Raw genomic sequence first — 17,291 nt, 5'->3', positions numbered from 1 at the left:
CTGCTTGCCCTCACACTAGCTGACAAGTTCATTACTTCACTAGCATGAAAGCCTACTTCTTCAGGATTCCGGCTTATACTGAAGACTAACTGAGACATCAGACTCACAGACTAAACAACTACTGGATTCTCTAACTTTCTATGGGAGATAGTCATTGTTGGAGTAGCTGGACCACATCTGGTAAGCCATTCTAATAAATCACCGTGTGTGTGTGTGTGTGTGTGTGTGTGTGTGTGTGTGTGTGTGTGTGTGTGTGTGTGTGATCAGTTCTATTCCTCTAGAGAACTCTAATACACAGGGGATTCCCAGAAGAGCCTAGTATGAGTATCGAGACAAGCCATACTGGTGAACTGGTGAGCTCTGAATTTGACTGAGAGACATTGCTTCAACAAATAAGGCAGAGTGATTGAGAATGATTTCTGATTTCAACCTTGGCCTCCAAATGCATGCACACCCACATGTACACACACCCTCCTACACACACACAAATGGGGGAACAGTGTCTAAAAAAAATTCCTGGAGTTAAAGAGGATTACTTGATTGCAACTTCCCATCTAGGTATATACTCAAAAAGGGGCTAAGGATGTAGCTTAGTCAGTAGAGTGCTTGCCTACCATGGATAAGGTCATGGGCTTGATCCCCACCAGACATTGTAGTGTGTGGTGATATTGTGTTCCCCAAAATATTGTGCACCCTAATAAACTTATCTGGGGTCAGAGAACAGAACAGCCACTAGACATAGAGGCCAGAAAATGGTGGCACACACGCCTTTAATCCTATCACTTGGGAGGCAGAGATCCATCTGGATCTCTGTGAGTTCAAAGCCACACTGGAAACAGCCAGGCATGGTGACTCGCGCCTTTAATCCCAGGAAGTGAGGGCAGAAAGCAGAAAAGTATATAAGGCATGAAAACCAGGAACTAGGCAGATTAAGCTTTTAGGCTTTTGAGCAGCACAGTTCAGCTGAGAGGCATCCAGTCTGAGGAAACAGGATCAGCTGAGGAACTGGCGAGGTGAGGTGGCTGTGGTTTGTTCTGCTTCTGTGATCTTCCAGCATTCACCCCAATACCTGGCTTCAGGTTTGATTTTATTAATAAGACCTGTTAAGATTCCTGCTACAGTAGTGCATGCCTGTAATCCTGACAGGAGGTAGAGGCAGGAGGATCAAGAATCTCAAGGCTACCTAGTGAGGTCCAGATGCGCCTGGCAATATAACTTTTCACACTCACAAGTCCACAAAGCCTCACTGCTAGTGAAGCCATACACTCTAGGAATGTAGACAAAGTCTGTGGCATACAGCAGAGGCAGAGCACCATTGCAATTTCAAATGTTATCTTCCTTTCCAGAAATGCTCTTCTCCAACTGTGCTATGACATACACAACCCAGCAGGTCTAGTGTGTGCTCAAACTGCTGCCCCTCCTCTAAGCACCAAGCATTTGGGATACCTCTGTAATGGTTGTTAAAAGGCCCCCATGCAAAGACCTCTGAACTACAGGAGTCCAACAATGCCTGCAACCCTTCCCCAACTTCCCAAAAGCAGATGCAGGTCCACTTTAGAAATCACTTGCCGCCGGGCAGTGGTGGCACACGCCTTTAATCCCAGCACTCGGGATGCAGAGGCAGGCGGATCTTTGTGAGTTCGAGGCCAGCCTGGTCTACAGAGCGAGATCCAGGAAAGGCGCAAAGCTACACAGAGAAACCCTGTCTCGAAAAAAAAAAAAAAAAAAAAGAAATCACTTGCCAAGTAAACCCAGACAAGTTGCAGGTCTGGATGGGGCCCCTGTAGGACTTGGCATTACCTCTGGAGTTATAGTCCTGGCCCTGGGGAGTCATCTCCACCTTTGGTATGACACAGAATCTCTGCTAACAAGCCAGACAGGCATCTAGTCAATGCAGACCGAGCTGGCACCTTCACAGCAGACCCTGAAGCTAACCTACACTCACTAGCTTCTCACCATGATTCATAAAGCAAAGGCTGTCGCCTTGAAAAACAAAACAATTCCCCCTCTAAAAACTGCTAAAAGAGAATCATCAGTCACTACCTACTGACTGGAATGTCTGTCTCCCGAATGCCCAAGTTAGGTCCTACAGTTGTTAGTCAAGAGGAAGCCCCTTGTGGATCATGGAGACGAAGTAAAGGAAGTGCTCTTGCAGGTAGAAGCCCTCAGAATATCCAACACCAAGACATGCATCTTCACTAAGGTGTGGGTGTGCAGCCCTCTCCTTGCAGCACAGATGAAGACTTAGCCTAAAGGACGGGGGAGGAACAGGCGTACAAGGTTTCAGTATTAACATGAACAGGACCTCTTAACGCCTAAGTGAGGAGAGTGGACTGCCCTGGGCCCTCAACAAGCCTCTGGGAGCTCATGTGGGCAGCATGTTCCAGAGAAGTGATCTGATGCCAGGGGTGAAAAGTTTACTGCCCCATCTAAAAACTTCCCTATGGGGTTGGAGAGATGGCTTAGCAGTTAAGAGCACTGCCTGCTCTTCCAGAGGTCCCGAGTTCAATTCCAAGCAACCACATGGTTGCTCACAACCACCTGTAATAGGATCTGATGCCCTCTTCTGTATTGCAGGTATACATGTAGATAGAACACTCATATACATCTTTAAAAAAACAAAAACAAAAAACAAAAAACAAAAACCTTCCTTATGGCTAGGGATGTAGCTTGGTCAGTAGAGTCTATGTTTGGCATGCAAGAAAGCCCTGAGTTCTCTCCTCAACACTATGTAAACCTGGCATGGCCGTAACTGCCTGTAATCCCAGCACTAGGGAGGCGGGGACAGGAGGAACAGAAATTTAAGACGGTACCATTTGCAACCCTCCCCACAAGCAATGTAGGAGGTTCCAATTTCTCCACATCCCTGTGAACATCTCTATCTATGTCTATCTATCTATCTCTATCTATGTAAATATACACAGAAAACTCCATATATCTGTATCTATAGAGAGATACACAGAAAGTTTTCAACAACAGGGGTGGAGGATGGCCAGTGCTCGTGGACCACTTCCACAGGCATAGCCAACCTTACAGGTTCATCACAACCTGATGAATGGAGAAAACAAAAGATGGTATATCTATAGGATGGAATATTCAGAAAGGAACACATGGTTGGGCATGGTGGCATACTCCTGTGATCCCAGCACTTGAGAGGTAAAGATGGGAGATTACCATTTGTTTGAGGCGAGCCTGGTCTACATGTGAATTCTATGCCAGCCAAAGGACATAGTGAAGCTTGTCTAACAACAAAACAGTACTGACAACATGGATGTGAGTGTGTGCATATCTATCTATCTATCTATCTATCTATCTATTTAGAGACAAGGTCTTACTACTTATCACTGACTGACCAGGAACTCTATGTAAACCAGGCTAGCCTTGAACTCACAGAGATCCAACTGCTTTTGCCTTCCAAGTGCTGAGATTAAAGTCATGTGTCACCACACCTGCCAACTTTTTTTTTTTAAATATATGCCTGTGTATGCCATGTATGTGGAGGTGCCTGCAGAGACCAGAAGACATTGAAAGCCCCGAAGTTGGAGTTAAAAGCAGTTGTGAGGGTGCTGGGAACTGAACTTGGGTCCTCCTGAAGTTCAGGAAGCATTTTTTTTTAAAGTTATTAATTTTTTTCTTTTTTCTTTTTGCCAAGCATAGTGATGTACAACTTTAACCCCAGCACTCTGGATTCAAATGCATGTGAATCTCTGAATTCGAGGCCAGCCTGGTCTATCCAGAGAACATTTTGGCCTCATTTTTCACAGTATCCAATCACCACCCATATTTTATTGTTTCAGGAAGCATTCTTAACCCCACTTTTTTTTCTCCCCCAAGGTCTCACTATGTAGCCCAGGTTATTCTGGAACTTGTTATGCAGCACAGGCTGTGTTCAAACATGCAATGATCCTCCTGCCTCAGCTTGGTGAGTGCTGTGATTACAACCAGGCTTCGATTGTCAACTTCGATTAGACTCAACTCATTAAAAATTAACTAATGCCTGCATGGAATATCAAGAGACACAATCCTGCCCAGCAGTGGTGGTGCACACCTTTAATCCCAGCACTGGGAAGGAAGAGGCAGGCAGATTTCTGTGAGTTCGAGACCACCCTGGTCTACAGAGCGAGTTCCAGGACAGCCAATGCTGTAAAACCCTGTCTTGAGAGAGAGAGAGAGAGAGAGAGAGAGAGAGAGAGACAGAGACAGAGACAGAGACAGAGACAGAGACATAATCTTGAGAAAAATAATACCCAATGTAAATTTTAGGAGCAGGGAAAAGATACCAGATTCTCAGTCTGAACAAAAACCACTAGGGCACTCTAGTCTGTATGAACTATCAATACTCCATGCTCAGACATCCCATAGGTAAGAAAGTAGCTAATCAGTGCAATTCAACTTCTGACTTCTGAGCATGAGACTTAAAAGAAAGCTAAATAACCTATCGCCATGAGCATAGGCATCCCCGCTTCTGAAGGACTGGCAGAGCTCCCAGCTTCTTAACTGGGTTTAGCCATACTCAGAAGGAACATCACTGAGGTGGTGGAACACACCTGTGGGAGGGCCCACGCACACCAGCCAGCCCTACCCCACCACCACCCTGTTGTTGAGAACTACTTTCTCATCATGTGTCAGGACTCCAACACTGTCCTGTGTGTGTCATTAGGATGCAGCATGTGCCAACAGCTCTGCATGCTGTCCTCTTACCTCTCAGAGGTCTCAAAGGACAGGCTGGCTTTCTCCTCCTTGTGGTCACTACCACTGCCTGACCGATGCAGGCTCCGGCGGGAGTGTTTACGTCGAGGTTGCTCCCGTTCTGGTGTGTCATCTTGCTCTACAGTCTCACTCTCCACGTAAGGGTAGGCTACCAAGTTGATATAACCATCACTGTCTCCCTCAAAACAGACAGAAACCACGCCTGTTGGAGAAAAAGCAGCTGATTAACAAATATCAACACTGGTGGGGGGTCCGTGTCTGCTCCTACTTTCCCATAGCACATGGACATCACCTGTCCTGACCCAGCTGTGAATCAACTAGGGATCATAGCCAGCAGACATCCATTTTGCAAAGACAGACAACCATCTTTACCCTCAATCTGCTGCTTACCTTTGAGGATAAATCTCTAATTATTTTCTATTCTGACTTCTCCCTTCTGCTTTTAGTGAATGATTTCTGTACCACTCACAAAGAATCATCTCTAGGTGACATCAAACCAGACAAATTTTAATGCTCTAGGGGTCAGGGACATGGCTCAGCAGTCAAGAGCATTTGTTGCTCTTGCAGAGTACCCAGGCTCATTTCCAGCATGGTGGCTCACAACTGTCTGTTAACTCTGGCTCCAGGGGATCGGATGCCCTCATCTGGCTCCATAGGCACCAGGGATGCAGGTGGTACAAAGACATACCTGCCAACACCCACGCACATAACATAAAAATACAATTTTTTTCAAAGTGGGGTGGTGGTGACCCACATCTTTAATCTCAGTACTCAGAAGGCAGAGGCAGGTAGATCTCTGTGAATTCAAGGCTGGCTTGGTCTACAGAGTGAGTTATAGAACAGCCATGACCACACAAAGAAATCCTGTCTCTAAAGGAAAAAAAAAAATTTTTTTTCAGAAGATACTTTATGAAAAAAATGTAACCCTCCTTCTTTTCAACAGCTTTGAGATGATCCCATCTCATGTCAGTGACATCATTGATCTGTTTTTCTTCTGCCTGACTTGTCACCCAAAGAAACAAACTGTCTAGTCCATTAACATTTGATAAACTCAGACAAAAAATTTTCATTACTTATCCTACGTAAAACTAGTTCCTTTTAAAAAGTAGATTCAATAATCTCCCTTTTTATCTTATCATACCCATATTCTCTCTTTTTTCTTGTCATAATAGATTCAATAATCTACCTTTTGTCATTTTTATATCTTCCCCTTTTTCTTTTTAGAGTAGATTCAATGATCTACCCATTTATCCTATTATTTCTTTATCTTTTTTCCTCAGAGTAGATTCAATGATCTACCTCATATCTATATTCTCTTTTTTCTTTTTTTTAAACAAAAACTCTGAATCTAATCTCCTTGTTCGGTTTTTTCCCTGACCATTAACAATTAACAACTTGTAAACAACCATCATAAACAATGACAGTATCTCTAAGTCATGGAACGACCAAAAAAACACCCACCCCACCTCTTGGGAATGTGGGCATCGTTTTCTTAAAATTACTTCCTGCTTTCTAGGGGTGAAGGCATCTTTAGGGAATCCTGAAAAGAAAATTTTTTGGGTTAATTGTCAAGTCCTGAGAGATTTAGCTGTATCATTTGTCCAGTATCTGCATAATGGGAAAATGTAGGGCTTATCTCAAGTCCTTGCTTGAGTTGTCTATGAATCTGAATCATCTCAGCTAGCCATCTTGAAATTGTCCTGAACAGTTTGTAGTCCAAAGTCAATCTTTCCGTGGTGTTAATCAGCTTAATGGCTTTATCATAGTCCATGTGGAATCATCTTTGTGCGGTCCCGCCATCCTTTTGAAGATTTCAAAGTTGTTGTTAGGCGTGGTCATGGTTCCCTGCAGAATTTTTGTTTTTTGCCTCCTCTGTGATTTGGAGCAATCACAGTCTGATAAATGTCTGTCTCTCGGAACCATGAATGTTCTTCCCTAGAACAGAAAATCTTCACAGCAATTTCTCCCCACCATCCGTCTTGCAAAACTTTTCTAACTGGCCTTTGCCAATGCTTTCTTGTAACACGATGGTCCTGGCAATTCTTCTCTTAACAAGCAGTAGTAAACCCTTCGTCCCAGGTAGCAGCATCACCGCAGTCACCAACATGATGAGAAGGAGCCAGCAACTTGGAGCAGCAGCCGCTGCCTCCATGGTCCCACTGCCACTGTTTGTGGCTCAGCTTGGCCCTGCCTGCAGCTTCTCAGCAAGCCTCCTAGGCCGGCCTCAAACTTGGGATCCTCCTGCCTCTGCCTCCTTCAGTAAATCTAACCAGCGTGCTCTACCACAACCGGCCGAGTATAGCTCAGGTCTGAGCAGGGGCCCACAAGGCCACAGGCAAGTAGCTTTTTCAAGAATTTGTACCACGAATGTTGGGCGCCAGATGTAGCATGAATCTTAAATGGTCTTATTAATAAGAACAAACCTGAAGCCAGGTATTGGGGTGAATGCTGGAAGATCAGAGAAGCAGAACAAGCCACAGCTTCCTCGCCTCACCAATTCCTCAGGTGATCCTGTTTCCTCAGACTGGAAGCCTCTGTGTCCTTATCCGAATGGATCTCAGCTGAACTGCTTCTCGAAAGCCTGAAAGCTTAACCAGCTCTAGTTCCTGGTCCTCACACCTTATATACCTTTCTGCTTTCTGTCATCACTTCCTGGGATTAAAGGTGTGAGTCACCATGCCTGGCTGTTTCCAGTGTGATTTTAAACTCAGAGATCCATCCTCCCAAGTGATATGATTAAAGGTGTGTGTGCCACCGTTTTTTCTGGCCTCTGTATCTAGTGGCTGTTCTGTTCTCTGACCCCAGATAAGTTTATTAGGGTGCACAATATTTTGGGGAACACAATATCACATTTCCCCTTTTTTGTCTAAAATAATAAAAGGTTACAGTCAAGAATTATATTAACAATGTAATGTGAATTAACATTTGATAAACTCAGACAAAAAATTTTCATTACTTATCCTATATAAAACAAGTAGTTCCTTTTAAGAAGTAGATTCAATAATCTCCCTTTTTATCTTATCATATCCAACAAACTATCTCCAAGACAGTGCTCATACCAAGTCCTTTCTTCCCATACTGAGCACAGTGCTTTCCTAGCTTCCCATACACAACTTCTACCCTGGAATCTCCAAGGTGAAATGCCTTCCTCTATTTCCCTACTATATCCCATGGAATAATTTGTTCTCTCCATTTTTTTATTTTTGTTGGGTAGCCCAGGTGAACCTCAAACTCACTATGAAGTGGATGATGACCTTAAACTGTTCTTCCTGCCTCCACTTCCCAAGTGCTAGGGTTGTAACCTGTAGGTGTGCTCGACCAAGTCTTTAACTCTCACTAAGTAACCCTGGCCTCTTCCAAATCACAGATCACAGAGACCCACCTGCTTCTGCCTCCCAGGTGCTAGTATCAAAGGTGTGCACCACCACGGCCAGCTTCTACTCTCACTTTTAGTATGCACAAGTCTTCTGCCTGCATGTACGCAGGTGTTTCACACAAAGCCAGGCAAGGGCATCAGATCCCTGGAACTGGAGCTATAGGTGGTCGAGAGCCTTCGTGTAAAGAACAGGGACCAAACCTTTGCAAGAACAGGAAGTACTCTTAACTGCTAAGCCAATTCTCTAGCTCCTGGTCTATTTGTCAACCAAATTAGTTTTTTCCAGATCATTACCAAAAGAGATAAAACAGAAACAATACCCAGAAATGTAATCAAGAAGGTTTTTTTTTTTTTTTTTGCAGCTGACTAGGCAAGCGCTCTACCACTGAGCTAAATCCCCAACCCTAAGAAGTTTTTTAAAAACGAAAAACCAACAATAAAGCAACTCTCTGTCTAACTTCCATATCCCACCTAGGGTCCATCCAGGGCACTCTACTTTTACCCTCTTGCTGTGTACAACCGGCTCTGTACTCTACACTGAGCGAATGAGATACACTTACAAACGTGTCAATATGCCAGACCAAGAGTGTTCTCGTCCACTCATTTCCTTCTCTAGGCCAGCACTGCACCAGTCTCTGGGGCCTATTAGAAGAAAACTACTTCCAAATCAAAGGAATGGATTATTTCCTCTTTACATCTTACATATTGCTCAAACTCATGCCTCAGAGGGTTTCCCATGCACAACCTGTCCATGTATATTATTACATGACTGTCTCTCTGGCAGGCTGTCACCACTGTCTTTGGAATTGGTTCAAGGTTGAACACCCTCCAGTGTACAGTCTTACCTTCTGGGAGTTCCCTCACACTCTACTCTTGACTGTCCCCAGCACTATCACACACTTCAAGAGAAGAACCACTCTATCAGTCTCTATTTTCCCATCTTGATTTAGTCTTTGTGTGGCTAGAAAAGATCTTCAGGAATTCCCTAAGAAAATTCTGCGACGTCAATTCTCTGAATCCTTTGTTCAAGTAATAGTTTAGCTGAAGAAAGAGTTCTATGCTCGCTGCAAATGCAATTTTATGTTTTCCTTTCCAACTCAGATGTATCAGCACAGGCTAGAACTCCCAGTAAAGTGCTGACTAGGAATGGAGGGGTGTAGACAAGCTTGTCTCAGTCCTTGGTATCAAGGGAGGTGTTGCTTCATCACTATGTACAAAGGTAGCCACAGATGCCTCCATCATGAGAAAGATACTTCCTTCCATATCTATCTTTAGCTTTTGCTTTTGACAAGCAAATAAACATATACAAAACAATTACAAATTACAAGAAGTGAAGAAACTAGATGAGGGTCTGTAATGGCAAATGATGATACCTCCAGAGCACAGCATTTAGCACATTTTAGCATTGAGGGATGAGAAGAGCTGTGGACAAGAGGAAACACAATCCCAAGTACAAGTAAACGCAGGGTAAAAACAAAACACCACCATAAAAACCCAAGCCAGAGCTGCCTAAAAACTGCCTTAACTCTTTTTACCAATCAAAAACCAGGCTCTGGAGATCAGTGGGTAGAATGCTTCCTAGCATTCTCAAAAAACAAAGGAATAGAAAAATGATCCAGTGGTCGAGTGCCTGCCTAGTCCATTCAAAGCCCGAGGCTCAATCCCCAGTACTGTAAAAAAACAAAACGCAACAGCAAAGGTAAACACAGAATTGCCATAAAATCTTAAGTATGCACATCAGAACTGAACAGTAGGACTCAGATCTTTGTACGCAGCAGCATTAGTCACAACAGCCAAAAGAAAGAAGCAACATGAATGTTACTAACCTGCCATTTTTTAATTTTTACTTTATGTATGTATGTGTTTGTGCCTGAGGGCATGTTGATGCACCACATGCATGCAGTACCCACAGAGGTCAGAAGAGGATGTCAGATCTTCTGAAACTGGAGTTACAGATGGTTATAGCCTCCACGTGGGTGCTGGGAATTGAACCTGGGTCCTCTAAAAGAGCAACAAGCACTCTTAACCACCAAGCCATCTCTCCAGCTCTCATTAAAAAATTTTAAGAGGGCCTGCGATGGCTCAGTGGGTAAAGGAACCTGTGGCCAGGTCTGATGGCATGAGCTCAATCCCTAGAGCCCACATAGTGGCAGGAGAGAAGCCATTCCTGAAAGCTGCCCTCTGTCTTCTGCATGTATACCATGGTACAAAAGTTTTGTTTTGCTATTAAATTTTGTTTTATTTGTGGCCCTGGGAATCAAACCTAGGACCTCACTCACATTACACAAGCACTCTATCACTGAGCTACAACTCTAGCCCCCATATGCAATTCACACACATGCTATGAAATAGATGGACCTTAAATACACACTAAGTGAAATTAGCCAGGTACAAATGACAATAAGTGTACAATTTCATTTCTATGAAAAAGCTACATTATTTTGTAGAGAAAGTAGACTCAAGGTTACCAGGGCTCAGTTACAGGCAGAACAGGGAGGTTTTTATTTAGTATGTTCTGAGTATTTGTTTCACAATGAACAGTTGTTATAGCTACACAACCTTGTGAATGTAACTAATGCCATTAAATTATACATTAAAATGGTAAACTTTATATTATGTATTTTCCCATAATAGTTTTTCAGAGTTAAAGAATCAAAAGTCAGCCAGGTGGTGGTGGCACACAACTTTAACCCCAGCACTCGAGAGACAGAAGCAGATAGATCTCTGTGAGTTCAAGGCCAGCCTGGTCTACAGAATAAGTTTCCAGACAGCAAGGGCTACACAGAGAAATCCTGTCTCAAAAAACCAAAAAAAAAAAAAAAAAAAAAGAAAGAAAGAAAAGAAAAAGAAAAAAACTCAACTCTTACTTGGCTTGTTCTAAATTGAAATTCCCCTAAATAAAACATGTTAACATGATTAAAATCATAATTAAATTGTTTAATTTTTGAAAGACATATTCACTTTTATGTGTATGAATGTTTTGACTACATGTATTTATATATTTAAGTACACCCAATGCATGCAGTACTCAGAAGAGTAACATTAAATCCCCTGGAACTGGAGTTACAGGCAGTTGTGAGCCACCATGTGGGAGCTGGGAACCAAATTCAGGTGTCTGCAAGAGCAGCCCATGCTCATATTCACTAAGCCATCTCTCCACCCTGGTTTTAAACAATATTACAAGGACTGGAAGAGATAGCTTAGCAATTAAGAGTGTCTACTATACATCAGGAGGACCAAAGTTCAGATCTCAGCACCCACATAACAAGCCTGGAGTCCCACAAACACTTATTAGTTCAGAGTAATACAACACCCGTTGGTAAGCATACACACACACACACACACACACACACACACACACCCCTGTAACGACAAGAGCCTCAATGGTCTATATCTATCAATTTATTAGGGGGTTCTATGGGGAAAACAGACTCACTGATACAGGATAGGTAAATCTAGTTGCAGAGTCCTTGGAAAGCTGGGGACCGATCCCACAGTGCTTTGTGACACCTGATCCTGTCTTCATCACCCAAAGAGCGCAGCCCCTTTCTCCTCCCCGATATCTGGTCTGATATCTGGCCTGATAGAGGCAGTGCTTCAAAGGGAGGAGAAAGGGGGTCGAGCTCTTTTGGTGGTGAAGACTGATCAGGTGGCGTGAAGCAGCCTACCATGTCTGTCGGCACACCTCCATGTCCCACCATGATAATAAAGGACTAAACCTCTGAAACTGTAAGTCATCCCCAGTTAAATGCTTTCCTTTATAAGAGTTGCAGTGGTCATGGTCTCTTCACAGTAATACCGACTAAGACAACTGGATAGGCCAAGTATAGTGATGCACCCCTTTGATCCTGGCACTCAGGAGGCAGAGGCAGGTGGATCTCTGTGAGTTCAAGGTCAGCCTGGCCTACATAGTGAGTTCTAGGACATCTAGAGCTACATAACAGATAACAGAACCTTGTCTTTAAAAAAAGAAAGAAGGGGCTGGAGAGATGGCTCAGAGGTTAAGAGCACTGGCTGCTCTTCCAGAGGTCCTGAGTTCAATTCCCAGCAACCACATGGTGGCTCACAACCATCTGTAATGAGATCTGGTGCCCTCTTCTGGCCTGCAGACATACATGCAGGCAGAACATTGTATACATAATAAATAAATAAAATCTTTAAAAAAAAAAAAGAAAGAAAAGAGAAAAAATGGGCCCGATAGTAATTAATGTACATAGAGAATGCAAAGGTCCGATGCTAAGAGGGAGAGAGATGCTCAGTGGTTAAGAGCACTGACTGATGTTACAGAGGACCCAGGTTCAATTCCCAGGCTGTCCGGTGTCTGACCATGCCAAGAGTAAAAAAAAAAAGATGCTAAAGTTGCCTGACTCCAACAGCCACAGAGTTCTTTCTGTCCGATAAAATTAGCTCTTACCTTTTTTTTTTTTTTCCAAGACAGGGTTTCTCTGAAGCTTTGGTGCCTTTCCTTAAACTCGTTCTGTAGGCCAGGTTGGCCTCGACCTCACAGACATCTACCTGCCTCTGCCTCCTGAGTGCTGAGATTAAAGGTGTGTGCCACTACTGCCCAGCTAAAATTAGCACTTAAAACAGTTTCACATGTTAAAACTTCAGAGCATCAGAATATTCCATAAACACACCTCTCCAGCACACACACACAGACACAGCACCGCACCATGCCCTTGACAGCTGTCCAATTACTTGAAAGCCTGGAAAGTACCCCTCTACCCTCCTCAGGGACCAAAGACTGTCCCGTTCTCCCCTAGATTTGTGTGGTAAACAAGGGGCTCCTTGACAACAGGCTTTTCTCTATCAATGGTCTTCTTGCTGTGAATGTTTCTCGGCTTTACTATCAATTAATTCAATTTTCATGATCTAAAAACCTTCCTGAGAATTTCAGTTTCTAATCTTGCCTAAGAGAATTGAGATAACAGAGAACTACCAACACATCACAGGGCAAACAAGACAAGGACAACTGAGCCCAAAGCCTGTCAAAGATTGCTAGGCTCACAAAAAGGACCACTGACTGACCTTTGTACTCAGGGGTGAATTCCTTCATTTCAGGAGGGAGAGACTCATAGAAACGCTGTTCCCGGGAGATGAGAGGTTTGCACACAGTGTGATCGTCGTACCGCATCATGCTGCTGTGTCCGCCCACCTGATGGATGAAGGGCTCCAAGAGGACCCCTCGGTCTCCGGCCCGACTTGCGTTCTTGCCATACTGCCCCACTTCCATGGTTTGACAAACACACATTGCGTTGGGGGCCGGTTGCACACTGATGGCAGACGATGCAGCTCATGGACCACAGAAGGAGAGCTAGTTGATCCTGGCTAGTGGGAGGCCAATGGTCAGAGTCCTCTTAGCTTATTGTTCTGTTCTAGAAAGAAGAAGACAGGAAATCAAGAAAAGGAATCAAAACATCTGGCCAGTCAGTGTCCCTGCTGTGTCTCATGCCACTACCGGCGGGTAACAGGCAGCTGGGAAACTTCCTAAAGTGATGCAGCTTTGGTCTCTTCCACCCACTATTCTGTGTGCACAAGCTCTCCTACAATTCCAAGTACTCTGAGAATTTTACTTCAGAGATATATCATGTCACAACCATCAAGATGACAACAAACCCAGTTAGGTAACCTTCCAAGAGGAAAGGATCAGAAAAAACAGTCACAGCAGTATGCTCTGTTCAGGGTCTCATCCTGACTCAAGGGAAGGGTTTGGGTTTTGTTTGCATTCTAAACATTAAGTGCACAACTCAGTGGCATTAAATGCATTCACACTGCTGCACAACCACTGCCATCATCCATCTACCTACAGAGCATGGGCGTCCATCATCCACACTGAAATTCTGAGCCAGTTTTATTTTTATGTTTATTTTTTTAGGAAAGAGTTTCCCCACATCACCCAGGATGGCCCTAAATTTGCTCTTCTCAAGAGAAGAGTTTTTACCTCAAACACCAGGTCATGCTAGTTTCAAAACTTCTCTGCTGAAGGTACAAAGGAAAAGCCTTTCTGACAGGTTGTAAAAATAATTTTTGTTTGTTTTTTTCCGGGGGTGGGGGGTGTCCTCTCTGTGTAGCTCTGGCTGTCTTGGAACTAGCTCTGTAGATCAGTCTAGTCTGGAATTCAGAAATCTGTCTGCCTCTACCTCCTCAGTGCTAGAATTTAAAGGTATGCACCACCATGCTTGACCGTTTAAAACAATTTTTAAAGATATTTTATTTGCTGGGCAGTGGTGGCACACGCCTTTAATCCCAGCACTCAGGAGGCAGAAGTAGGTGGATCTCTGTGAGTTTGAAGTTCGAGGACAGCCTGGTCTACAGAGCGAGATCGAGGACAGGCACCAAAACTACACAGAGAAACCCTGTCTGGAAAAACAAACAAAAAAAAAATTTTTTTTTTGCTTTCCCCCAAAGGAATTCAGATTTCAGATTCTTCTATTTTAAATCTGGGGCTGTTGATCTATGGCCAGGTCTAGTACCACAGCATTTCCCTTGCCACTGTACCAACCACTGGAACAGAGAGTTCTTTGTATTTGACTAGCTTCTCTCTAAAGTTAGTTTTTCTTTCCCTCAAGAAAGTTAAAATCCAGGGCTGGAGAGATGGCTCAGAGGTTAAGAGCACAGGCTGCTCTTAAAGAGGACCCAGGTTCAATTCCCAGTACCCACATGGCATCTCACAACTGTCTGTAACTCCACTTCCAGGGCATCAGGCTCCCTTACACAGCCATAAATGGAGGCAAAACACAAATGCACATAAAAATAAAATAAATTTTTTAAAAAAGTTAAAATCGGGCTGGAGAGATGGCTCAAAGGTTAAGAGCACTGGCTGTTCTTCCAGAGGTCCTGAGTTCAATTTCCAGCAACCATATGGTAGCTCACAGCCCTCTGTAAAGAGATATGGTGCCCTCTTCTGGTCTGCAGACATGCATGCAGACAGAACACTGTATACATAATAAATAAATAAATCTTAAAAAAAAAAAAGGGTATGTGTGCATAATAAAAAGTAAGTTCCTTAAAAAAAAAAAAAGTTAAAATCCTTTCCACTTCCTTAATACCAAATTTCCTTTTTTTTTTTTTTTAAATGTTCTTATTCTTTTTCACACACTACATCCAAACTGAAGCTCTGCAGCCGCCACTCCTCCTAGCCCCTCCCTCACCTCCCCTTCCTCCCAGATCAACTCCTCCATTTTCCTTCAAAAGAAGAGCCGGTCTCCCAGGGATAGCCACCAAATATGGCCTAACAAGGCACAGTAATACTGAGTACAAACCCTCCTATCAATATTGGATGAGGCACCGCCCCCCCAGCAGGAGGAAAAAGAGAGCCCCAGGCAAGAGTCCACCTAAGAGTAAGGCTGACATGCTAAGGTAGTCATGGTAAGTAAGAGCAGCGTTCAGAGGGCTTGAGAGTCCTAGGAAATCACAGACCATCTCTGCTTCTATGCTAGAGATTAGTCATCAGAAGAGACAGCATAGTTTGTTCCAATCATCACTTCCGTCCCTGGGATTTATATTAAAATAGCTGAAATCTTGTCGGTGTTTATGAACGGATTGTGGTCATGGACTTCCACTGTTCTGCCTCTGAGCTGCCTTTGAGCTTATTATGTACCTTGAACTACAAAAGATACAACAGAGTCCATTTGTCCTGTGTTTGTTTTAAAACACTTTGAGTTTACATTTTAAGATAAATGCTAGGTGTGATGGCTTACATCTGCAATCCCCACACTCTGGAGGCTGAGGCTGGAGATCACAGTCAACCTGGCCAGAGAAAATTCTGCCTCCAAAAAAAACCCAAAAAGGCCAGGGGGTTAGCCTCCACTAGGAGTTTAAGAAGCCAGTCTGACTGTATACGACCTATTTTTGTTGTTTTTTTTTTTTTTTAAACAAACGAAGACTATCAGTATATATTATAGGAAAAGCTCTGGTTCCCAAGAGGACTAAAATTACCATCACAATCCTCTAGGACAGCGTTTCTCAACCTTCTTAATGCTGTGACCCTTTAACACTGTTCCTCATGTCTTGGTAACTCCCAACCACAAAATTCTTTTCTTGCTGTGGGATGTTCTGTATGGCATATGTGTTGCTCTGATTGGTTGGTAAAAAAACACTGATTGGCCAGTAGTCAGGCAGGAGGAAGTGTAGGTGGGACAAGGAGGAGAATAAAGCTGGGAAGTGGAAGGCTGAGTGAGAGACACTGCCAGCCGCCATGATGAGAAACAGCATGTGAAGATGCCAGTAAGCCACGAGCCACATGGCAAGGTATAGATTTATAGAAATGGATTAATTTAAGCTGTAAGAACAGTTAGCAAGAAGTCTGCCACGGCCATACAGTTTGTAAGCAATATAAGTCTCTGTGTTTACTTGGTTGGGTCTGAGCGGCTGTGGGACTGGCGGGTGTCAGAGATTTGTCCTGACCATGGGCCAGGCAGGAAAACTCTAGCTACATTTTCTTTCTCTCTCTCTCTCCTTTTTTTTTTTTTTTTTTTACAAAATTCTTTTCATTGCTACTTCATAGCTGTAATTTGCTACTGTTATGAATCATAATGTAAATATGATATGCAAATGGTCTTAGGTGGCCCCCATGAAAGGGTCCTTAAACCAACCCCTCAAATGGGTCGCAACCCACAGGTTGAGAACCACTGCTCTAGGGAGGTACAAAGAAACCTACATTTCCTTGGCTTATTTATCTTTTTTCTGCCTCTCCCTGAGCACCACTCTTCTCACTTCCTGTTTCTGTCTGCTTGGGCATTTCCTCTTGCCACCTCCTCTCTCAATTTTGCAGTCTCAAGACTCAGGCCTCTGTCATCTTTCACCCGACACCACACTCACACCCACCAGCCTATTACCATAGGAAAACTTACCAGGAACGAAACACAGCTCAACGCTCACCTCTCTCCTCACTAGAACCCGTTACCTGCAGTCTGCCCAATCTCAACTCCGCTTTTACAGGTGCTCGCATCAAAACCTAAGGGTTGTCTCCTCCTAGCCTTCCATGAGGTGCTCTTCGGGATCCACCCTCAGAGAACCCGAGGTCTCAACGGCTTCGTACTTCCAATGCAACAATCCTGTTATGATCAATAGCTCTCATTTCTAACTGTTCTGACTGTACTGTGCCAGCCTTTCAGATGTCTTGTTCTCAAAACAGCAACCCTAGTTATTATAGTAAAATAGGAGTAAGAACATGTGAGTTCTATATTGAAAATGCTGCAATTAG

The 17,291-nt window shown here is 43.6% G+C and overlaps 1 protein-coding gene across 4 annotated transcripts in view; it reads right to left on the bottom strand.

The window, feature by feature from the left end:
* Ip6k1 (inositol hexakisphosphate kinase 1) overlaps positions 1-17,291 on the bottom strand; it is a 48,578-nt gene that overhangs the window by 10,053 nt on the left and 21,234 nt on the right. For 2 of the 4 annotated variants that reach the window (XM_052720562.1, XM_052720578.1), the window contains exons 2-3: positions 13,242-13,461; positions 4,702-4,912 (exon numbers count right to left, since the gene is read on the bottom strand). In XM_052720562.1, the coding sequence (XP_052576522.1) occupies positions 4,702-4,912; positions 13,242-13,383 (353 nt within the window). In that variant the 5' untranslated portion in view covers positions 13,384-13,461. Of the gene's footprint in view, positions 1-4,701; positions 4,913-13,114; positions 13,462-17,291 lie in introns of those variants that run through there. The other 2 variants (XM_052720571.1, XM_052720553.1) reach the window with 2 other exon arrangements.

Source organism: Peromyscus californicus, unplaced genomic scaffold, assembly GCF_007827085.1.
Source record: "Peromyscus californicus insignis strain IS unplaced genomic scaffold, ASM782708v3 Scaffold_11__1_contigs__length_118956290, whole genome shotgun sequence".
Classification (NCBI taxonomy): domain Eukaryota; kingdom Metazoa; phylum Chordata; class Mammalia; order Rodentia; family Cricetidae; genus Peromyscus; species Peromyscus californicus.
The sequence above is the reverse complement of the archived record's forward strand: the minus strand, read 5'-3'. Positions and strand labels throughout refer to the sequence as shown.